The sequence below is a fragment of the Leucoraja erinacea genome, chromosome 4, assembly GCF_028641065.1.
Source record: "Leucoraja erinacea ecotype New England chromosome 4, Leri_hhj_1, whole genome shotgun sequence".
Classification (NCBI taxonomy): domain Eukaryota; kingdom Metazoa; phylum Chordata; class Chondrichthyes; order Rajiformes; family Rajidae; genus Leucoraja; species Leucoraja erinaceus.
In genome coordinates this window covers 82,087,188-82,112,175 of record NC_073380.1, presented here as the reverse complement: position 1 = coordinate 82,112,175, position 24,988 = coordinate 82,087,188, and the positions used below count along the sequence as shown (strand labels likewise).

General features: G+C 48.5%; 1 protein-coding gene across 2 annotated transcripts; it reads right to left on the bottom strand.

Moving 5' to 3' along the window:
* Window positions 1-812: 812 nt before the first annotated feature.
* On the bottom strand, window positions 813-17,604 carry tbx20 (T-box transcription factor 20). 2 transcript variants are annotated; one of them, XM_055634666.1, is made up of 8 exons: window positions 17,157-17,604; window positions 16,515-16,746; window positions 14,931-15,095; window positions 13,038-13,146; window positions 10,967-11,125; window positions 9,361-9,452; window positions 6,955-7,067; window positions 813-1,740 (listed from the first exon to the last, which is right to left on the bottom strand). In XM_055634666.1, exons 1-8 carry the CDS (start codon window positions 17,416-17,418, stop codon window positions 1,403-1,405), a joined length of 1,470 nt encoding a protein of 489 aa, XP_055490641.1. In that variant the 5' UTR covers window positions 17,419-17,604; the 3' UTR covers window positions 813-1,402. The 2 variants fall into 2 exon arrangements, with proteins under 2 accessions (XP_055490641.1, XP_055490642.1); XM_055634667.1 differs by having other exon boundaries at window positions 9,376-9,452.
* Window positions 17,605-24,988: the final 7,384 nt, after the last annotated feature.

Sequence of the window (24,988 nt, the reverse complement as noted above, 5' to 3'; positions counted from 1 at the left end):
CCGTCAATTCGCGATGGTATTAACATCACCAGGACTCGACCAGCAACATGCTGGTGATCACCAATGTCCAGACGCTCAACTATGTCAGACATTAATCCCGTGTCTACAGGAGCAAGTCAAAGGTTAGGTATCCTGCAAAGTGACACTACAGGCCTGTTCCCCTGCTACAAGTCAGGAGCTTGATGGATCCGTTTCCACTTGCCTGGATTAGTCAGCTCAACACTGTCCAGAACAAAGCAGCCTGCTTGTTAAAGACCCACGCACCAGCACTTAACAAATCCTCCCTCCATCTCCAACACTCAGCGGCAGCAGTGTCCACCGTCTCCAAAATGCACTTCAGTTACTCACCCAGGCGACTGCCTTTGCACCTCCCGAAGCGTGACCTCTAACACCAAGCGGACCAAGGCCAATAGGCACCGTGGAACACTAGCACCAGCAGGTCCCCCACAACATCGTGGCTTAGAAATATATTGCCAGTCACTAGGTTTAAAGCCTGGAGCCATCCCCGCAACAGCACCGTGGGAACTCCCTTCACTGGAAGCCCACAGCAGAACATGAAGCCAATTAACCATCACTGTCTTCGTGGCAATTAAGGATGGGCAATAAATGGCAGCTATATCCAGAACCTGGCAACAAATAATTAAAAAAACGAACTCTCAGTCTCATACAGGACGTCTCTCGCACCTGGTGTGCGCGCCTGCATACACCCTCACACTGATGCAGACATATGCACATTCAATTATACACACATACACACTCGCCCTGATACACGCAGACACATTGACACACGCGGATTCACACTCACTGACACATTGACACACACGGATTCTCACATACCCGTACGCAGACACGAGGATACACACAAGCATGAACACAAACACGCACTCCCACTCTTACACACTCACACACACACACACACTTGCATACACACTGTCACACCCACTGGTGGGTTGTATCGGAGATGTGATTGTATGTTCAGACACGCTGAGAGTCCCCAGTATGTCGGCAGCATTGCACCATCTGGCAATACTAGTGCAGGAATGTTCTTCAGGACGCTGGCTCAGCGGGCTCCGCCTGCCTGCCACACGGTACATACATACAGTGAGTGCGGCCGGCTCTGTTGTGTGAGTGTTGACAGCTCGCTGCTGTGCCAATGCTGCTGGTAGAAGAGGGCGCTTCATCCTCCCTGTAGACTGGCTGTGAACGGTGCATCATGGGAATAGTGGTCCACTGTAGTCCAATCCTGTGATGCATTCTGGAGGTTGTAGTCTCTGCCCCGTATCCCTGCAGGAGTTGTTTCATGGTGCGCCGTTGAGCTGTGGGTGCAGAGCATGTCCCTGATGCTCTGAACGCCACTCACGTGCGCCACGGTCCCTGGGGGGAAATGCAACCCCGCTGTCCATCACACAAAGTGGGTCATGACAGCCGACGAGTGCCGCAGGCCCTGGATAGCGGCGTAGGGCCCCTGCTGGAAGTAGTGATGGTAGCGAGGCATGTGGAATGTGGGAAAGGCCGGTCCGCTGCCTTGCATGGAGCTGGCGATGGCTGACGGTGTCAGAGGCACCCCGATGCGGCTGTACTGCGGCAGCGAGCCTTGGATGGGGTGAGGGACAGGGGCGGCTAGCGAAGCGGCGGTGGTGGCGATCGCCAGCGACTGGGGGTGCTGGAAACCCGGGAAATTGCAGGAAGAAGCGACCCAGGTGCTCAGGGACAAGTTGTCCGAAGTTGTAAAGGCGGATCCTGCAGAAAGAAAGTACAGAGTGTGAGTCTGTGTACACGGAAAACGGCCGTGTGTTAGTTGAGGCCAGTTCATTAGGTAATTAAGGCCAGCTCATTAGGTAGTTGAGGCCAGTTCATTGGCTATATTTAAGAGGGAGTTAGATGTGGCCCTTGTGGCTAAAGGGATCAGGGGGTATGGAGAGAAGGCAGGTACAGGATACTGAGTTGGATGCTCAGCCATGATCATATTGAATGGCGGTGCAGGCTCGAAGGGCCGAATGGCCTACTCCTGCACCTATTTTCTACGTTTTCTATGTCTATGTTAACAGAACGCGGCCGAGTGTTAACGAACCATGTTTCAGTCCAAGCGGCACTTGTGACCAAATCAAAAGTGATGGAAGAACCCAGCCCATCAAGCAGCCTCTGTGGATGGACAAACCAATCAACATTTTGGGCCGGGACCTTTCTTAAGAACCACCGGAGATCAGAACATTTCGTAAATAATTTATATTATAATTTGCAGTATATTATCTAGATAATTAATTATGGTATGCAGTTTATCCAATGTTTAGTTCCCAGTCACCGACTCGGGTCAGTAGATGGACGGGGTATGCTTCAATTCGTCTCTAGTGGTGCAGTCCCGAGCACTTTGTTGTGGCTGCGAGTTCCTTCCTATGTTGGGATACATCAATGTTCTCTTCCTGCCCTTAACCAAGCCCTCTGCTGAAATGGAGGTTGATCCAATTCAATGAATCAGAAAAACTCCAAACACCAATGATACGGCGTTAAATTAGATTTTTCCCCAAAGAGCGCCAGGTTTTTTTTATCGATCTTTCCTGGCTTCAGTTACCCGTGTTATATATCCGTATGTTGGTTTGGCCCCACAGACCAACAAATCCCGCTAAAGATTTGAGTCTCACTCCATGGTGAACTTCGGGTAAAGGCTAGGGAATAAATTGCCTTTCTTGGTTCCATTGTGGAAGAACTCAGTTTCGTCTATAGTCATTTTTGGCCGGCACGGGCTTTCAAATCGGTGCGCATTGTGCCGGCTCACACTGCTGCGCCTGTCATACACCAACCGAGCGGGAAATGCAGCTTGGAACTATAGCAACGCACGGACAAATGTTCTAGCTTCCTGGACTGGGGTAGGGCATGGATGGTGGTTATTCAAAGTGCGCATTGTCAAGCCGAGATCTGGATTTCATCTTGGAGTTATGATTTTAAACAATTTCCCTAATTTCTGAGTGTGAATGGGCTTTCCCGCGGTCTCAAATCGAATGCTATTGCCGGAGGGAAATGACAGTAAGGGGTTTCAAATGGGAAAATACCGGGTCTCGACTTGAAACGCCACCCAGTCCTTCTCTCCAGAGATGCTGCCTGTCCCGCCGAGGTACTCCAGCTTTTTGTGTCTATCTTCGGTGTAAACCAGCATCTGCAGTTCCTTCTTACACAAATACCGCAGAATGCCTAATCTACGGTTTTTGGGCGATGGGTTCTATAATAACCTGCACATACTGGATTGGATACAGTATTGAATACTGTCCAATCCACCTTCACTCCATTGAGGACATTGGACTTTGTCGCTGGAACTAGTACGCGACAATGCTGAGGTCTATATTCTGCATTCTCTATATTTCCCTTCACTTGACTTAATGTACTTGATTTCCGCATGATTGCCTTTAGGTACAGTATTATCTGATTTGATTGGATAGCATGCAAAATAAAGGTTTTCCCTGTCCCTCAGAACACGTGACAATAATACACTTAAACCTAATTGAGGGGAAGAATGATCCGAGTCAGAATCGTGGTGCTGTAGATTCCACTGAGGCAAATTGAGGAACAGGAGTAGGCCATTCAGCCTCTCAAGTCTGTTCCATCATTCAGTGAGATCAAGACCAATCTGTGACCTAATAAATATGTCTTCTCCGCTCCCTTAATATCCTCAGTTGGCAAGAATATCTCAGATTTAACATTAACAATTGGCCTGCCATCCAATTGCTGCAGGTGGAAGGATCTCCATATTCCCACCATACTGGATGTAGAACTGTTTCCTAATTTCACAGCCCATCAGATTCTTGGATTCCACCCTACCCCCAATGGTAGGAATCGCTCCTCCCCAGAAATGTTTTAATGCATTAGGGTAACTAATATGGGGGCTAATTTGAGCACAACATGCAGGGAGGTTCCCAACTATGCCCAATTGTGGTAAGATGTGACGTCTGGTTACAAGTGGGGCAACACCCAGCTGTGCCAGGCTCCAATGTACAACGAGAAGCACAAACTGAATCTAACCCTGTCGGCAATGAGATGAGAGACACTCGCTGGTCTCAGCATCCTGCAAGACTGAGCTGACACAACTAATGAGCAGTCGGAGACCAGTAGATCCATCATCCTGCCTAACCCACGTGCTGAGCCTGAATTTACCATCTGTGATGGAGACATTTGGTTAGTTTAAAGGAGAGTTCAATTTTTGCATCGCACAACAAACAATGACTTTTTTTTTTAAATAAAATTATTTGGAACACTTTTCTGAATCTTAAATAATTGTCAACCAAATTAAATTGCTATCATTCCTACATTATACTCTGTTAATTATTTGAGCAGACTTAGTCTTAGTAACATTCCTTAAATAGTTTGTGGCGAGACTGAGGTTTCTGATGATATCTAGGCTCAGTACAGTAACTTGGATGATAAATGTTTCAGCTTTAACTAATGGCTGGCTTTATGCTGCTATCTTGTACAGATTCAGTACGCGTCCATTTGGAGGATTTTATAGAGATGTTACGGAGGTTCTTATTTATATGCACCAGCAGACCTTTGGGAAAGGCACAAAATGCTGGTGTAACTCAGCCGGACAAGCAGCATCTCCGGATAGAAGGAATAGGTGGCGTTTCGGTACAAGACCCTTCTTCAGACAGAGTCAGCGGAGAGGGTGACACAGAGATAAGGAAGTACAAGGTGTGAAAATGAGACATCAAAGGAAATGAGCGGACTGCCTAAACCTGTCCGATCTCCCGGTTGCTAAACACTTTAACTCCTCCTCCCACTCCCATACTGAATGTTCTGTCCTGCGTCTCCTTCACTGTCACTGTCTGAGTGAAGGCGAGCACAAATTGGAGGAACAGCGCCTCATATTTCGCTTGGGCAGCTCACACCCCAGTGGTATGAATATTGACTTCTCTAACTTGAAGTAACCCTTGCTTGCTCTCTCTCTCCACCCCTTCCCCTTCCTAGTTCTCCAACCAGACTGACTGACCCCCTGATTACATTTTAACTCTGTACTAGACTGTGGGACCCGTTGGGTCCCTATCACACGGAAGGCCTGGTCCCCCAACGCAACCTGTTCCCCAACGTAATATTCCACCAATCCATCATCCCTCTCTCTCCCTCCTTCTCTCATTCATCTTTTCCCCCCTCCCTCCCCCCCTCCCCCTCCCATCTCCTCTCTCCTCTCCCCCTCCATCCCCCTCTCGCCTCTCTCTCCCCCCCTCCCCCCCCCCCCCCCCCCCCCCACACAGTGGCCCCCCCCCCCCTCACTCCCAGTGCGCTCCCTCTCTCCTTGTAACGCTGCGGTGCGTCAGGGCCGCTCCCGTTGTCCACGCCCAAGGGCAGGAGCCGCTGGAACAGTGCCCGTCCCAGGACCCGCGGTGTCCCTCGCCAGCGGGTAAACAGCGGGACGTGGGGCGCGGGGCTTGGCGCTGTCCCTCTCTCCCCATCCCCCCTCTACCACTCCTTCACCATGACGACCTCCAGCCGATTGACAGCAGACGCAACCAATCAGTGCGGCGATGGTGCTAGGAAGGGGCGTCGCCGGAACGAAGTTCGTTGTCACCTTCCTGAGTGACAGGAGAGGATGCCAATCTGCCTGGCGGCGGCTGACAGCAATATGCCCATACGTGGTATTTTACGATTTTTAAACCTCGATAACTTTTACAATATACCATTGATCGGAACGAAACTTGTTGCACGCGCAGCACAGGAGAATGGTGAGTAAGGGGACGAAAAGTCATAGCGTTATCGCGTACCGTGCTTGCGCAAATAGAAAACCTCACAAACCGGAAGAGCACAAGATCAGAGGAATAGACAGACAGACAGACAGTTTGTTGTCACCTTCTAGCTAACAATTATCTATTTTACATTTTCCGTGAACCTCATCTCCTTTGTGACCCCTTCCACCCCTGCAATGGACTGTTCTAGCTGCCATGCTGTGAGAACGGAGAGGTTGAGAAGGAGTTTCTTCCCAGAGGCCATTAGGACTGTAAACTTCTACCTCACCAGGGACTACCTTTACTGTACCATTCTACTGTTCTTTTAAAAATTGCTGTTTATTTTCCTTTTTCCTTCCTCCCACGATATGTAGTATGTAAAATAATATGTGATTCTGTTCCATTCTGTTTGCAGTTTGTTTGTTTGTTTGTTTTTTGTACAAAGTCCGCGAGCATTGCAACTTTTAATTTCACTGCACATCTCGTATGTATATGTGACGAATAAACTTGACTTGATATTTCATTTCCACATCTTACACTTACTTATCTTTGTGTCACCCTCTCCCTTGACTCTGAAGAAGGGGTTTGATCCAATACATCACCCATTCCATCTATCCAGAATTGCTCCGGCATTTTGTGTCTATCTTCGGTGTAAACCAGCATCTGCAGTTTCTTCCTACACAGCAGACCTTTGGGATGTTGCTGTTATCTGGAATGCTTCAATCTTCCAGGTGAGGGTGGAGTTTTGGGGAGTTCCCAGTTATTGTCACCAGGGATGAATTAGGACCTACAGTTCAGGGGTGGGTGGGTCTGCTTTCCCTGGCTTTCCCTGACCTGGTGCCCATCCACCATGTATCTTCTCAGAGTGCCCCATCACTGCTGGGCCTCCAGAGAGCTCAGCATAAATTACTGACTCAGCACCGTCATTACAATAATGCAGACAAAGAAATAATGAAAGTATGAAAATTTGCCATGGTGCTGTAAATGGCGGGACAGTGTGTCATTGGCAGCTACTGCTGGGATCCACGTGTATGCAGATCAGAAACCACTGTCCATCCTGGAAACCGCTGTGAGTACTGGCATATTTGCCTCAATATCTGGGCCATTGTTATGGTGTTGCTGGTGGGGTCTTGCTGTGCACAGATTGACTGCTACATTCACCATATTATAGCAATGAGCACACGTCATATACAGTTACAGGATGCCTTGGGTGATGGGATATGCTACAGATATGATGCTTTCTTCCTACCTCTGTTCTGTGCTGTTTGGTTCTCCTCTCCAAGAGCATCATCTTCGCCTCCATATGTCCGGATGGGTGATCGTGCATAGGTATGCTTCTGGATAAGATTCTCCACACTTTCCCTGCAGCACAGTACAGACAGGATCAAGAACAAACTAAATAGAAGCACATGCAGGCCATTCGGCCTCTCTTGTCTGCTGCATAGTTCAATACATTATATTGAATCGGTTACCTCAATTCACTTTCCTGCACTGACCATAACCCTCCTCTCCCATGGGGATGTAAATATAACCAGTACCACCTGGTGAAAAGTAGATACATGCGTAGAGATGAACTGAACTGATTCTCACTTCATGACAGCTGATGGCTCGGGAGCTCTTCAAATTACAACGAGTTATCTTGCTATGTGCAGGCAATTAAAAAAACAAACATGATCTGGATTTAGCTCTTGTGGCCCATGTAGTGTGTGGAGACTGAAGGGACTGTAGATACTGGTTTACGAACCAACATCTGCAAATCAGTCTGAAGAAGGGTCCCGACACGAAACGTCACGTATCCGTGGCATCCAAAGATTCTGCCTGACCCTTTGAGTTACTCCATCACTTTGTGTTTTTCTTCCAATATATTGTACGGACTGAATTAGATTCTCATTTCTTCTAACCTGTATTTCTCAGTTTCTCTGTAATATTTCACATACAGTGACTCCCCGGTCCCAGTGATTCCCTGCGACTAATTCTCCATATCTCCCCTTTCAATCTTTAGCCACCGGCTCATCTAAACTCTCCACTTAAACAAACTGGGTCTGTTCGATTCCCCACAAACATCAATCTCTGACAACAGGCTTAAACCGATTCGTAAATTTGGTTTAATACACAACTGTCCGGACGCTCTCAACCTCCGTCAGACTTGTCCTCACCCCTGGCACATCGCCAGTGACCGCCCAGCTAACTGGGTGCGCCGGCGCTATTCCACCCAGTCCTCAATCATACCAGCCGTGGTACACAGGCAGGGGATCTCCGTGAAGCGGGTTGTAGATACATCTAGAATCCTTGAAGTAGTTCGCTCAATGGCCCGAATTATATCTAATACGCATTCATCAAACATAGGGCACTAGCGGAGTGCTGGAGCAGGGACATCGCAGCCGACAGCCGGCAGCCCCGCCGAGCTTACTCCGCTGGTCCGGCTGCTGGTGAGCTCCGGTAAGGGGCTGCGATTGGTCCGGTACTAATCTGTCCCGAATGTGAATCGAACTACGGCTCACTCTGCCTAGACACAATAGATCTTTCCATCCCAAGCCGTTGACGGTAGGAGTTGAACCGCCTGCCCAGGAGCTGAAGACGTCTGAGGCCCAATCGAAGCCAAACGTTGGGCCAAACAGACAAATGAGGCTCTTTACATTGGGGGGCCCGTCACCACGGCCCCTCCCAGTGCCCACAGGCAGAGTGTGCGGGACCCGAGGTTACACAGAAAAGCTGGAGAAACTCAGCGGGTGCAGCAGCATCTATGGAGCGAAGGAAATAGGCAACGTTTCGGGCCGAAACCCTTCGGGACCTGTCCTGCTGATGACGAGGAGAAAGACGCCTCCATGCATTCTCTGTCAAGACCGCTTCAGTGAAGGGGGAGACATTTCGTTTAAAGGTAGACTGGCGTTTCTCAAAAAGCGAACGTACACCCGTTATCTTGCGAGGCGAAAACATGAGTAAACAAACTCCTCCTCTCAAAATTTGGATCCAGTCATTTTTTTTACCGCTCCCAAAACTAAACCATGAAATGTGACCGGTTGAAATAGGAAAACACGTGGAAATCGGGATTCAATCAACAGCGGAGGAAACCACAGAACATGCGCACCTGAAAATGCCAACCCCAAACCTTCAGCACAGCTTCAGGCACGCTTGGGTTTGCTAGGCTCGCAGTCCCTCCCCGTTGAAGAGTAGGGACTTGGCGGGTTTGGATCGGGATGGGTTGGGAGCGGATCCGGGGACGGATGGGGGTGCACGTGTTTCAATGGAACAAGAGGCAGGAGCGAGTCGTCTCCGCCAATACAGTGGGAAGCGTTGACTTGTTCGGAGGGAGTTACGGGATGCAAGCCGGGGTACATCTACAGTCTCAGTGTCGGAGCCACGGTGACGGGGGGAGATGGGCGAGAGCACGCTGCGTCGGTAAACGGCCAGCCCTCGTCCACAATGGTCAGTGCCCGCTAACACCACACTCCTCTCATTACACGACTCTAAATGATTCGAGAACCGGAGCATAGTTGCACCATTACAAAATGACAACCAGTGACATGCAGAGAGACGTTTTACAACCCGGACTCTAAACTAGAAACATATACTCGTTTGTATGAAATTATGTTTGTTTCGCATCGTATAAACCGCGCCATTCACATCATATGAAACTGAGAAGAAAGGGCCTTACTCCGGGAGACAGTACCTCTCCATATCGGTGAGCCGGGAGGAATCCCGGAATCCTTTGGCGAAAGGATTGCTATCGATTTTTAATTTGGTGATCTGCAGGACAGAAACATAATGAGAACATTCCCCGTAAACCGCGGCGGGTAGAGAAGGGTGAACACACACTGAATAAACATATGCTGGACATCTGAAACTAAAATAGAAAGTTCTGGGAATGGCGGCTGGACACGCAACATCTGTGGGGAGAGAAATGGTTAAGGTTTCAAGTTCGGGCCCACTCCTCAGAAAAGTAATACGGTCAAAATCAATAACCCGGAGTTCAAAGGATTCTCTATTGGCTCTCTTGATCGGATTATTTCCTATTTCCATTGACAGATCAGGAGAACAGTCGGATCATCGCGACTGTACCACCTAGCAGAGCAATCCAAGTCTCACTAACTGTCCTGTAACCCTTTAAGTCCTTGTTCTCTACATGCTCCAGGGCAATTTACAGATGTGCACCACCGACCAGCAAGTCTTCGGAATACGGGAGGAACCCGGAGCATCGGAGGTAAACCCATGTGGTTACAGGGAGGACCTGCAAACTCCTCATAGATGTCCTTTAGCCGGGTTATACCCAGGACGCTGACCGGACTAGTCCTGTCTGAGAACTTTGGACCTGAAACAGTGACGTTACCTCCCGACAGTTGTGGCCTTACCTGCTGAGTCTTTCTAACATTTCCGATTTTGTTTTTGATTTTTACTGGTTCTTTACCTACACACACACACACGCACATTTATTTATACAGCACATTTAAAAACAACTCTCGTTGGCCAAAGTGCTTTACATTTGTTAAAAGAATAGTATAAACAAACAAACTACCAAAACTACATGCATATGTACATATAGCCCTCGCTCAGTGGACGTCAGGAAAGGCTTGGGAGTATAGATAAGTTTTTAGTCTTGACTTAAAGGAGTCGATGGAGGGGGCAGTTCTGATGGGAAGGGGGATGCTGTTCCACAGTCTAGGAGCTGTGTTGAAACCCCGTTGATAATGTACCCATTTATTTCCTATGGCAATGTTGACCGCCGTAAAATCAATCATCATCTCTAATGTCACCAGCAAATAACCTGGTGATCTCTGTCCGAGGGCCTCTGTCCAAGTGAGCTCAGTAAAAATCACATCTCCCGTTGACCACTGTCATAGTGCCCTCTGTCCCGTTCACGTTGATGGCAGCCGCCTATATTAGCGACCACTGCCTGGCGACCACTGATTCTGCGACCTCCACCCTGGTGACCTCTATCGCAGTCACCTATACTAGTTAATGTCTGGCCCCGTGGCATCTGTCTCAACGACATCTATCCCACCTATGGAAGTGACCTCTACCTGGCGACCTCTGTCACAGCCTCCTATTATAGTGACTTCTGCCGGTGTCCTCTGCCGCATGACCTCTATGTCAGGGACCTCTGTCCCGGTAACCTCTTATTTCATTTTTAAAAATCCCGTAATTCTAGTTATAACGACCCTGGGCTATTTGCAGCGCGGTGATCGACTGGAATGAAGCGGGACAGGGCCGGCAGCGGGTGGGGGTCTGAGCCGATGGCGGGCGGCGAGACAGTGGCGACTCACAAGTTGGTTCTGGTAGGCGGTCACCGCAGTGAAAACTGTCTCCGGGAAAATGAAGGTGCGGAACTCCTCCGACTTGAGGTTGACCAGAGAAGCGGTGTGGTCTTTCTTCCTAATGACGTGAACCCGCGGCTGGTATTTGTGCATGGAGTTTAAAATGATCTGTGGAATGAATTCGTCTGCATTACACACACACACACAGAGTACTGGCGCCTCGACAACCCAACCCCATTGCAAACACAACCCCAACACTAGAATCCTGGATAAAGACGAGGATTAGGCAGAGGGCGTGGAGTCAGTTCAAAGAGGCAATGACTAAAGCTACTGATCGGCTCCGACTGACGAGAATTGCCGAAGATAGACACAAAACGCTGGAGTAACTGAGCGAGAAAGGCAGCATCTCTGGATAGAAAAAAATGGGTCGGGTCTGAAGAAGGGTCTCGACCTAAAACGTCGCCCACCCCCGTCTATCCGGAGATGCTGTCTGTGCCGCTCAGTTGCTCCAGCATTTGGCGTCTTTCTTCGGTGTAAACCAGCATCTGCCGTTTCTTCTTTCACGAGAAGAATTGTCGTGCAGGCCCAGACAAACCCACGGCCATAACCTCAATTTCACCCAATCCGTTAGTTAAATAGACCCAAGGGTGACGTGTGCTTCAGATAATAATCCCGAGGAGTGCCTGGACGCGGATTATACCGTAGACTGGTTCAACCGACTGATTTTTCTGCCAGTTTTAATTTTGGGGCATTTTCCATTTCAAGGTTTCAAGGTGAGTTTATAGCCACATGTACCAATTAAGAGACTAGGTTAAGGCCCTTTAATTAAAATATATAAACTAAAGGAAATTAACTCGTTTCCGAATTACACCCGATAGTAATCCTACCCTTATTGACCTCTACACAGGCACCCGTACACACACACACACATTAGTACACACGGTTATGCGCACAGTCCACTGTATACACTTTTACATCCCTGTGTATATGTACACATCTGTATATACACACAACTATGGACCACGCGTCTGTACACAGACCCACTTATACATGCACCCTTACTTATACACAACTAGACATACACAACAGAGTGAGTAGGTTATTGTTCAGACAAATGGGAGGGCTGCAACTGCAGTTTATTCAATGAAGCTAGTATTGTCAATCTGCCCGCGTGGTTCAGTTTTTGCAACAATGTCATGCGGCTAATTGTGGGCCCAGGTTTGTGGGTTCCTGCTCTGTACAGACTAAAGGCCCGATTAGAAGGAGCTCCATTCCTCAACCGTCTCCGCGAGCAGCCTCAAACCGGATGCAAGACAATAAACTATAGGTGCAGGAGGCCAATCGGCCCTTCGAGCCAGCACCGCCATTCAATATGATCATGGCTGATCATCCACATCCCCGTTCCTACCTTCTCGCCATATCCCCTGACTCCACTATCTTTAAGAGGTCTATCTAACTCTCTCTTGAAAGCATCCAGAGAATTAGCCCCCACTGTCTTCTGAGGCAGATAATTCCACAGACTCACAACCCTCTGTGTGAAAAAGATTTTCCTCATCTCCGTTCCATATGGCTTACCCCTTATTCTTAAACTGTGGCCCCTGGTTCTGGATTCCCCCAACATCGGGAACATGTTTCCTGTCTTAATTATCTTATGTTTCAATAAGATACCCTCTCATCCTTCTAAATTCCAGAGTATACAAGCCCAGCCGCTCCATTCTATCAACATACGACAGACCTGTCATCCCAGGAATTAACCTCGTGAATCTACGCTGTACTCCCTCAATAGCAAGAATGTCCTTCCTAAAATTGGGAGACCAAAACTGCACACAATACTCAAGGTGTGGTCTCACTAGGGCCCAGTACAACTGCAGAAGGAACTCTTTGCTCCTATACTCAACTCTTCTTGTTATGAAGGCCAACATGCCTTTTCGCTTTCTTCACTGCCTGCTGTACCTGCATGCTTTCAGAGACTGATGAACAAGGACCCACCAGATGTCGTTATACTTTCCCTTTTCCCAACTTGACACTTGACACCATTCAGATTAACACCATTGCCCGAAATAAATTCAGTGTAACTCACGTGTCCGTGTTGATCCAACTCGTTGTTGGTGAGTTTCACTTTCTCGAAGGAGACCATTTGTTTCGAAAGCTGTTCCCCAGTGAACGGACAGTCAGGGTGCACATAGAGCCTGGAATCGGGATATGGCGATCAGAAAGAGGCTGGGTTAAGAGGGGATAAGTGGCTTGTGGACATGGTAGGCGGGGTGAGAGGCCTGAGGGAACGGAGAGCGGTGGGAAAATGTCCGTGCAAGACCGGGCTGGTCAGTGCATTCGGAGACAGGAGTGTATTCCGGATCCGCGGAATCTGGCTGGGCAGAATCGGCGGAATCAGATTTGAAATCAGTGGATTCGGGATCGACGGACTTGGGACTTGGTTTGAGCAGATTCTGCACCAATGAACAGGAGATCAGGGTTTCGACCCGAAACGTCACCCATTCCTTCTCTCAAGAGATGCTGCCTGTTCTGCTGAGTTCCTCCAGCATTTTGTGTCTATGGAGCTCATCAAACCCCCCTGAACAAAGTATCAAATTTCCAATGTATTTGATCTGCTTCCATGCAACATTCGACAAGCTGCCCTTGCAGTTTTTATTTTATTCAGCATCTCAGAATTTCCAAAAGGAAAACGGCCAGGATCGGGATCGGTCAGTTATGTTACTGCAACCAGGGAACTCCGTTTCCCAGAATTTCTGTCACAAGTTCTGCGTTGACATAGTTTACCGAGGTTTCAGTTCAGTTTAGTTTATTGTCACTTGCACCGAGGTACAGTGAAAAGCTTTCTATTGCGAGCTAACCAGTCAGCAGAAAGACAATACATGATTACAATCAACCACTTTACAATTATAAGGAAATGACGTTTAGTGCAAGGTAAAGCCAGCAAAGTTCGGTCAAGAAGAGTCCGCGGGACATCACAGGTAGATAGTAGTTCAGCACTGCTCAGTACTGTCAGAATGGTTATTTGTAATTGGGAAAATACAGGGTTAGTGTCAGGATAAGTTGGAGGGATAAAGCTATTGTTAGGATCAGAGCTGCAGTGATAGGGCAGGGTAATTGAATTTGTGGTCAGAGCCATTGAGGTGATTCTGACCTTGTTAGAGTGATTTGCCGATTTGGTTAGATTGAATGCAGTCAGGATAGGTTGATATGGGATGGGAGTTAAGGTGATAGTTAAGGCAGGGTGACCGGATTGGGTGATTGTGGTTAGGCGATTGGAGCAGAGTGAATAGTGAAAACGATTGGGATGAAAGATTGGGCTCCGCTATAGGATCTCTGATTGGGATTAACGTGATTTGGTTTCGGTTGATGGGGTTTAGGGCCTTATTAGGGCGATGAGTAGATTCTACACATGTGGATTGGACATCATGGCATCTCTCTGGAGCGTGCCAGATGCCCAATTGAACTTGAATACATTCGGATTAGTGCCAGGTTACATTGGGATAGGTTTGCGATAACTGGGGTTGGACATCGATATGTTATCCTGTCTTGATCTCGGTGAGTGGAAGTGGGAGCGCTATTTGATCTGTAAACGCAGATATGCAGTGAGATACATTCTCAGCACAGCAACAAGTAAAGACGTTTACTCAGACTCCAGTCCCGTGTCCCAGGAACAGATCTGAGCGCTCGTTGATTACTACCGGACCAGAAATCAAACCAGAAAATGCTGGAAAACTAACCAAGACAGGGGGCATCTGTGGAGAAAGAAGCCGGCAATGTCTTGGCTCGTACCTTCTGTTTCCTGCATTTTTGTCTTTAGTTGCAGATTTTGAGCATCGGGAATGTTATGATCGACAGTTTCTGTCGGACAGACCCAAACGGGAATGGGGAGGGTGCGGGGAGGGTGCGGGGAGAGGGAGGAGGGGGAGGGGGGGTCTAGGACTATCGCGGAGCAAAGGGTGAAATCAAATGCCGCACGCACCTCGCTGGGAGTGGCGGGTCGGCCTTGCCAGCCACCAGCCAAGAAGAGCGATGGTAGGCGTAGCGATACCGCTTGTTGTCCACCGCCACGATGTCCATCAACACGATATACTTCGCCTCGGAATCGACTCCAGACAGCGAGACGCGGATAGTTGGGAACATTCTCCTGAAACATGCCAGATGAAGCGAACAACTCCTTAAACCCAACCATAACACTGCTCATCACGTCAACCAATAACTGTGCACTCCGCGGCGGGGAAACCGCGAGTAAAAGAGCTTCAATCTGAATTCCAATCTAACCGGGGACATTAGCAAACCTAAGTGAAATAATACAACAAAACACATCCCCCTCCTTCTCCCGCAAGCCCGCTCACCAACAACCCCTTCACCTGGCGGGAGTAAAGGTTAAAAAAACCCGCTAACATGACTCTTTGCATCCGCACTGATTTATGTAGATTTACAGCGCGTTGAGCGGCGGTGGGTGGGTTTCAATGGTTTCCCCCTACCCCTCCAGTTTCTCTTTCACTGCAGCCCTGAGGAAAACTACTCTGCTGGTGGCTGCTTTTGAAAGGTCCGCCTTGAAGCGGCTCCCGTCCCTCAGACCACGGGTTCTGCCGCAGCATCAGACGCGCGGTCTGGAGTTGCAGCAGGTCAGGGTCCCTGGACTCGCTGAGTCAGGATGGTTGAAGACAGGGCCGACCCGACATACCACTCGGTATTTTGGCAACCTTACCATCAAGAACAATTATCCTACAAACGTGACTCGGTTGCCCTTGATACGAAACGTTGCGATTTTCATGATTTCAAAATATAATCACAACTCTAATTCGTTTATTGAATTCAACAATATTTGAGAATTACCAGCGACCACCGCCTTGAAAATAATTGATTCGACACAATTCCTGGTTTAATTTTTTTTCCGTTCATTTTCCCGATAATTGAACGGATCGAAATCCTTTCGTTTTGGGTCGCTATGGAACTCTCTGTCACAGAAGGCAGTGGAGGCCGATTCACTTGATGTTTTCAAGAGAGTTATATTTAGAGCTAAATGAATCAAGGGATATGGGGTGGAAAGCAGGAACGGGATACTGATTTTAGACGCAGCCATGATCATATTGAATGATGGTGCTGACTCGAAGGGCCGAATGACCTACTCCGGCACCTATTTTTCTATGTATCATGCTATCAGATCGAATCAACTCCTTGCTAATAACTGATGTATTTTTGAACGGCACGGGGCAAGGGAAATAACCCCGGTCGCGGTCACACCTGGTGGAAGCCCGCCCGGCCTCGCTCATCGCTAGTCTCCGTACGGCGTTGTTTCGTTTAGATTTCCCTCCGTGTCCGGTATATCGCCATGAAATATCAAGCAAGGCGGCGGTACTAAACGAAACATGGAGGTGTTTCAACATACAGCGCCGTGTTTTAATATTCCCCCTCAAGACAAGCGCTTCTATAAATTCTTCGAATTCTTCTTTGACCAAATGGTTCCCGCAAAGTTTAGACGAACCCAATAAGAAAGTCTAGTCTAAAATTAAATATATACACGGCGGGCCTTTGGCGACTCACTGCCGCAGTTCCCTACCTGCCGGATTTAGTGATAATCATCTCGGTGCCCAACTCATGAAACTTGTCCCACAGCTCTTTGGTTTCCAAGTTACAGGTGATCTTGGCCATTTCTGCGCTGGGGACGCTGGGGGTGGTCGGGATGAGGGGTACCGTACACGCCGGAGATCCGCTGTTGCCGTAATCTCCCAGTTCCAGGCTGCCCAGATCACCCAGGGGCTGCGAACAAGAAGACTTCTCCACAAACTGTTCTGTTTAGAGGAACAAGGCAATTGTCAGTTTGCTGCAACAAGGCAATTGCAGTTTAACCGCCCGGTCAAGCGATAACCGCGAACCTCACTCGTATCGTTATCCCGCATTCAGACCTCACGACGCACCATCTTTACCGACAGCGCCTCAAACTTCAGAGCCAGACTTCAAAGTACATCGAGACGTTACTCCGCTTCCGAGAGCGACATTCCCTTCAACATAGACATCAACCCAAATGCTTCCAGTTAACTTTAACACATTCAACCCGGCTTTTCCCGGTTCTGGAGCACTTATTCCTCGCATGTCCCCAAACATGTTAATCCCAAACCATGCAACGACTTAAACCTTTAACCATCGTCAGTAACATTCTCGCAGGTGTGCGGTGCAAGGGTTGGTGCAAGGGTTGACTTACCGAGGGGTTTGATCGTGTTCTCCTGCAGTTCCCTGTCCTTGGAGTTTCCGGTTGACATGAGGGCCGCAATGGAGAAAGCATTAGCCCGGGATGACAGCTGTGGTTTGGTATTGTTGTATTCCATGCTGGGACCTTGTGTAGCTGGGACCGAGACACGGCTGAGGTCCAGGAGCGACCCGGGAGGGACTGCACTCACTCCCCTCACTCCCTCTGCCTGTACCGAGCGCTTCCCGACTGTCAATGAATCTGTTGCCTCCCGCATCCCGTATCCTTCACTCTGCTGGGGGCCAATCAGCGATCTTTGACGTCACGCCCACTTGCTTCCCACCAGAAAAGGCGGATCAACGCAGTGCGCGTGCGCGCCGCCGGCCGGCCTCGGAGGGTGCCGGGTGTGCGCATGCGCCTTAGCGGCTGGCTACAGAGTGCCGGCCGTGCGCAGGCGTGGATGGGGCGGAGTGACGGGGATTTAATCCTCTGTGGGTCACGGTGCAGCGGCCGCTTCCTGCGGGAAAGCAGAAAGAAACTGCAACGGCCCAGGTCTCAAATTCCTCCTGTAAGAACACAGCTCGGAGTTTGCACGCTACAACTTGGAAGTGTTGCACCAAGTTAAAGTTAGTGACGTTGTGAGGAATGAGAGTCTGTTTCTGGTCCTGAGAATGTATCCGAAGCGCCCAGCACCCGGCGTGTTTCACATTCCTCCTGCCTTGTTTACAGGCATTCTCGCTCCAGACAGATACCTAGGAGTCTTGTTAAAATTAGAATTCGTGTAGACTTCAGGAGAGACGAGAATTATCTCTTCCTAATCCCAGCCCAAGCCTCAAAGCGCTCCCTTATGTTGAGGTGTTTTTTTTTTTTAATATCTCCAAACTATTGGCCTTTGTACTGTCGGTGGAGCCGCGCTCAATTCAACTGGAACTCACTTATTGGCCAACATTTCTGTTGAACCATTTCTCGTTTTTTCTTTCCCACCACAATCGCTGTTCCTTAGATAAGGAAATGAGAGTTGTCTAGACCGACAAGAGAGTCTGCAGGCAGCCCTGCGTAATTAATTAGTCAGAACTGAAGGATGTCTTTCATTTCTCACACTCTTTCACAGACTCACCCGTCTGAAAGGCCAAAACAGATAAAAAATAATTAACAATCTCTTGTTTTTGGAACTGATGCCCTCCAAATTCTACTTTCGGTGCTAGTTTCGGGCTATTTAATCGGCGTCCGTAGCTCTCCCAGTTTCGTGGAAGTGCGTGCAGACTTGTTTAATAACCAGCCTCCTGATTCCCCGACAGTTTCGATTTGATTATGTTTCAATACAAGAAAAACCTTTTAAACACGGAGAACGACAGGTCGTGCACCGGCCTTTGAAATCTTCTCTAAACGGCGTTATAATGTCAGTGATATAATTCGGCCCCTAATCTTTTCCGTTTTTCTGGCGTGGAACATTAAAATGAGTAAATGTATTAAAACCAGCAAACAATTCCTCCAGGTGTAACATGGAAAATGTTCCTCGATGATCACTGCATTTCACGGGAGCTTTGCCTTTGGAACGGAGAGCGGCATTTCTCAGAGACCGCCGCTTGTGTCAATCGCTGTCAGTTTCTCAGGACGGTTTTTGAACATTCACATGCATTTTTTTAAGTTGCTGCTCCAATTGTCATTTTCGTAGCCAGCGATTATATTTTTACAAACCGGCCTTTATATTCCAGCATCACTGGGAAATACAAAACAACCTCTGAATGATTCGCCGTGTAAACAATGTATTATATTCGCCTGCTTTGACCAGGCCCCCGCGAAGTCTGCGATATTTCTCTCGTTATACCGTAACAGAATGAAATATCTCGGTGTCCGTTCGCATTTACATGCATGGTTTCATGCAGTAATAGGTCATCCATATTCGGATCTGGTTGTGTAGGATTTTTTGTTCATTCCTAGAGCAATGTGAAAGAATCAATTCACTTGCGCAATAATTCAAGTTAGATGCTTTGTACTTCCGACCGAGTGTTGAAGCAAGGGCGACGAACACTCAGTCCAGTTGATTTATAAAGCCGATTTTCTCTTCTAGGAGGCTGTTCTTTAAAAAAAACAAACAGGTCTTATTTTGACGGCAACAAGTCCTGATTCACCAATAAAGGATTTTGCCATACACACACACACCCACACACACCACACACACCCACCACACACACACACACACCCCCCCCCCCCCCCCCCCCACACACACACACAACCTTACAGTTATTTGAAATAACAACGGAAACGCAAATAAAAGATGTACAGCGGATTTAAAATCTTCATAAGAATGGGTAATTAATATATACCTTGTACAACATAAATATATCACCCGACACACAGCTGTTACCAGAGAGTCACACTGGTAAATTATATCTTTCTACGGAGTGATGTGATGTGACGCATCACAAGTCGTTGTAAAAAATATTAAATTAAAGTTGAGAAAAATAATAAAGACATGGATAAAATGCGGAGATGGTTAAAACAAATAAAAGAGATTTGACGGGAGACAGCGTCCTAACCATAGAGGGCCCCTGGAATATACACCAAGATTCAGTTGTGTAATAACTCGGCGAATATCTGTTGCAAACATTAATAATCGTTTCACTTTATTTTGAGAAATATTGTCAAGCTATTGGCATAGTGCTTGTATTTATTATTAGTAGCGGACTTACCCCCCGAATAGAAGAGATATTTTGCAGGGAGCCCAAGGTCGGGTGGTGGGCGAGAGGGGATTCTATTCAACTGGATTTAATTTTTGGTCTGTTCAGTTATTTTTGTTCGCCAGAACACCATCAAATTCCGAAGATGCAATGGGAAGGAGCAAAGAATACTCAATGTCATGTGAAGTGAAAACTCATGCAATTTGCACTGTGAATGGAGCTGAAATCAGCGTTTTTTTTAATACCATTAGACACCCCGCACCCTGCAAATGTAAATGCGGTGCAGGAGGTTTAATCAGCCCACTTGACAATTAGATTATCTTCAAATTGCCAGCGGATAATGTGCTAAAAGCTTTGGCAGTGAGTGTAACTCCGGGCTGAGAGTTATTCGCACATTGAGGCCTCTCCCGTCCCCTGACAGAACGGCGGTCCGCCTAATACAGATATTGCAATCGATCCCCTTTCTCATAAACTTACTTGATAAAGTAAAGAAATGCTCATATCTGCTCTGAGTTCGGAAATATGCATCTGATTCAATTGAGCCGTAACTCGCTGTGAAAAAACGGAAAGTAACGAAAACCGTCGAATTAGAACATGAATTGAATAAATTGCGTTAAAAAAAAGAACGACCAGGCTGGAAACACTGTGCAAATTCTTTTCCACAGTTTTCAATGCCCCAAGCGCAGGACATTTTCCGTCTCAACGCCTGTGAGCAGCGAATGTTTAAACTGGAGGATGGGGAGGTTAAGATGCGGTGTAGACACATGGACAAACTCCCAGTTTACTTCAAGCCGCTGGCTGTTTCCGGGAACCGGGCGTTCGGGCTGTAACTGGAGTTTTTGGAACAACAATTAAACGTTATTTTCCAATGTAAGGGAACGGGTTGAGAATACCGACCTACGCCCAGGAATAAATGGAATGGATAGAAATGTGTCGCATTTGCGAGGTGTTGACATTTCCTCGTTTTCCTTGAAGAGTCACGAGTGTTTTATTGCCATATGTCCCGAAACGGAACAATGAAATTCATTACATCTTGTTGGCAGCTGCAGAATTGAATCGTCCTGTGCTTGGTCGCTTGGGATGGAGGTGTAATGTGTTTACGCATCGGTAGAAGAGAATTTGTTGCTGGATGTTTGTTCGGTTATGATAGCGATGTTGGGATGGCAGGGACAGTTGTGTTCAGTTGGCTTGGCGTGGCCTTGTGGATGAAATGTTATTGGGCTGGCTGGCGGGGGTAGTGTTAATATGGGGTGCAGTATTTCTCTGGAGTGTAATGTTGAGCTGTTGGCCCAGGGTATATTGTCGGGGTGTAGTGTTGTTGCAAGGTGGTGGTCAAGTGGTGGAGCTGGATGTGGTTTTGGGCTGGGGTGTGTTGTTGGCTGGGTGTTTAGCGTTAAACTGGGGTGCGGCAGTATGCCCGATCCATTTCCACTGAAATTGGCCCCATCACCCCAATCCAGGGAGGGCGAGAGAAAATGGGAATTACAGAGTTGTAACATCCTATCGCTAGAGGGATTTGGGATAGCAGCAGATTTGGCTGGAGAAATGGGACGCAGCCACGAAAGGGTTCAAAGTCGAGGATGCACTAGTAGTGGATAACCAGTGGATTGTGGTGTATCTGGACAGAAGGCTTTCGACAAGGTTCGACATAAGAAATTAGTATACATAAGCACGCATTTGGGGGGTATTGATGGATAGAAACTGGAACGAGGAGAGGGCGGGCTAATGGCAGGCAGTGAAACCCCAAGGCTCAGTACTGTTTACCATATTAATGATCTGGATGAGGGCTCCCAATAACCAAGATTCCGCGGACTTTGGGGGGCAGCCGGATTGGCAGATTTGAGAAAGAATAGGGGGGTGGGAAAGGGGTCGAGCAAAACAGGGAGACTATTATCTAAATGGGGGAGGAGGAGGAGACCTGGGTGGGCACACCAGGAGGTAGGATGCAGGTGCAGCAGGAGTAAAGAAAGGAATGGTATGTTAGCTTTCATTGCAAAAGGATTTGAGTATAGGAGCAGAGGTTCTACTGCAGTTGTACAGGGTCTTGGTGAGACCACACCTGGAGTATTGCGTACAGGTTTGGTCTCCAAATCTGAGGAAGGACATTATTGCCATAGAGGGAGTGCAGAGAAGGTTCACCAGACTGATTCCTGGGATGTCAGGACTGTCTTATGAAGAAAGACTGGATAGACTTGGTTTATACTCTCTAGAATTTAGGAGATTGAGAGGGGATCTTATAGAAACTTACAAATTCTTAAGGGGTTGGACAGGCTAGATGCTGGAAGATTGTTCCCGATGTTAGGGAAGTCCAGGACTAGGGGTCACAGCTTAAGGATAAAGGGGAAATCCTTTAAAACGGAGATGAGAAGAACTTTTTTCACGCAGAGAGTGGTGAATCTCTGGAACTCTCTGCCACAGAGGGTAGTTGAGGCCAGTTCATTGGCTATATTTAAGAGGGAGTTAGATGTGGGGGGCTAAGGGGATCAGGGGGTATGGAGAGAAGGCAGGTACGGGATACTGAGTTGGATGATCAGCCATGATCATATTGAATGGCGGTGCAGGCTCGAAGGGCCGAATGGCCTACTCCTGCACCTAATTTCTATGTTTCTATGTTTCTATTCCACTAACCCCATCACCCAATCCACGGGCGACTTGGGGAAAATCAGATGTAATCCTATCGCGGGGATTTGGCGGGCAGATGCTGGAGAAATGGGACGCACCACGAGGGTTCAAAGTCACTGCACAGTGATAAGTTATTTGGTTGGCCGACACGTCTCCATCCGCGGGTATGAAACTGGACGAGGAAGGGCGGCTAATGAAACAAGCTGTTTCCATTAAACGCTCCCAATAACCAGATTCCGCGGACTTTCACCGGTTGGCAGATTTGAGAAAGAGTGGGGGGTGGGATAGGGGAGGGGGGGAGGAGGGGGAGGGGTGGAGGCCAGGGGGCGCAGGAGGGGCCAGGAGGAGGGGGGAGGAACTCGGAAGGTGGGGGAGGAGAGGGGAAGGAGGAGGAGATGGGGGGGAAGGAGAGGAGGGAGGAGAGGAGGAGGAGGGGGGAGGAGGAGGAGATGGAGTGGGGGAGGAGGGGAGGAGGAGGAGAAGGAGGGGGAAGGAGGAGAGGGGGAGGGGGAAGGATGAGGGGTGAGGTGGAAGGGGGAGTAGGGAGGGGGGAGGAAGAGGATGGGTGGAGGAGGGGGGAGGAGGAGGTGGTGTACAGACCATTCGGCCCCTCAAGCCAAGAAGATAGCTCGGAAGTTCGGTGGCAGAGGTGTGAGCGCTTCTTTGTGCTTTAATGTCGATTTTAAACCAATTCCATCATCCTAATCCACAATTCAACCGCTCTTCGCGCTTCTATGCTAATCATTGCAAGCCGTGTTTCAACCCCAGTATTAACTTGTCCTTAGATTATTTGGCAGCTGGGGAGGTTAATTTAGATGTAAATTAATAATATGGAACTTTCAACGCGTCGCTCTACTTTGCATGTGGGCCCAGCGTCTGCCCCTAATGAGTGTAATTGGAAACACGCAGATCCAGTTGGTGCAGGCTCTGTAAACTACTGAGAGGTAGTCAGTGAAAACATATTTAAGAGAGAATGAGTGATACCCTAAGTGCAGTGTGTGCGCTAATGCCTCTCCCTGTGTCTCAATAAATCAGTGTACAAGACCTTGATTTAATTCGGGTCCTGCTAATGAAATGGCTGCAATATCATCGCGACGCCTGCTCACCTTGCAAAGCCAGACTTTATCGAATTATGGTGAATCGAGAACTCAGATCGTCTTATTGGATTAGATGCTTCCATTTTTTTCTGAAAAAGGCCTGGTGATTGTGTGCTCCGAGCTCCGTCAGCCCCGCTTTATGTGAGGCGGCGGGAGGAGGGAATGGAGAGATGGGGAAGCGGACAGGACGAAACAAGGGAGAGCTAGGTGTATTAGCGGACCTGACTCAGACCCCGCTCTCTCACCCCACTCAAATAAATGGCAGAGCTGGTGTAATATCGGGATGCTTCAGACGTGGAACCCGACAGCATTTATTGTCCATCTCTATTTGGGCCGCTGCCGAACAGCCGCCTCTGTCAACCGCGGCAGCCCTCCTGGTGAGAGAGCAAGGGCTGAGTCAGGTCCGCTAATACCTCCCCCCATCCCCATTCCTTTCCCTTCCCCATCCCCTCTTTTTCCCCACCATCTCCCCTTTCCCCATCCCTCCACCTAGTACGGGTGTCAGGGGTTATGGGGAGAAGGCAGGAGAATGGAGTTAGGAGGGAGAGATAGATCAGCCATGATTGAATGGCGGAGTAGACGATGGGCCGAATGGCACAATTCTCCTCCTATCACATGACGTTATGACCGTTCCTTATCCCTCCTCCTTACCAAATCCCCCATTCCTCCATCCCTCCCCTTTCCCCTATCCTTCCCACTTCCCATCCTTCCCCCATCCCTCCCCCCCCCCCCCCCCATTGACCCCATCCCTCTCCCTTTCCTCTATTCCCCCCCCCCCCCCCCCCCCTCATCCGCTGCATTTCATTGGCCAGGCTGCCTGTCCATCATCCGTGAGTGGAAACTGTCCCGCTGCTCCCTGGCGCTGAAACTGATATTTTGCAAACTTGGCAGTGGAATATCTCGTGCTCTGCTTGTGACCACATTTATCCACCACTACAACTACTTGCCTCTCACTCAACAACCAACTACCACCCCCTCCCCTCCCCCTCCCCCACCTCAGATCATTCGGATGGAATCCTCACCCACGACTATCCGTGTCTGTCTCACCTTCCGCCAACCTACTGATCGGCAACAACCCCGCAATTCTAAACATTTGGGCGACTTCCAGGGGCAACGGAGAGGCCAGCCAAAAAATGTTGGCGATTCCTGCACCAGGAAAATGGTCAGAGAGAGGGATGTTATGTGGTTGTGGAATGGACCAAAGATGGTGGCATGGAGACAAGAAGGAAAGTTGGTTAGTTGCAAGAACAGAAGATGATGTCAACAGTTAACTTTTTTTAATTAAACCCTATCAGCTTTCAGAACACAAATTGTCTCAGTTTGTTCAATGGAAAGCGACTTCATGTGAAACTGTTGCAGTGTTGGGGACATAACTCTCAATGAATGATACAAAGTGCTGGAGTAACTCCGCGGTTCATGGAGAACACGGATACGTAACGTTTCGGTT

What these genes read in the sequence shown, in the direction of transcription:
- tbx20 (XM_055634666.1), bottom strand. Translation starts at nt 17,418, where the DNA reads ATGCGGGAGGCAACAGATTCATTGACAGTCGGGAAGCGCTCGGTACAG. An exon ending in ATTATCACTAAATCCGGCAG is followed by an intron (nt 15,096 to 16,514) that starts GTAGGGAACTGC and finishes GGCATGTTTCAG; the next exon opens with GAGAATGTTCCCAACTATCC. An exon ending in GACCCGCCACTCCCAGCGAG is followed by an intron (nt 13,147 to 14,930) that starts GTGCGTGCGGCA and finishes TCCCGATTCCAG; the next exon opens with GCTCTATGTGCACCCTGACT.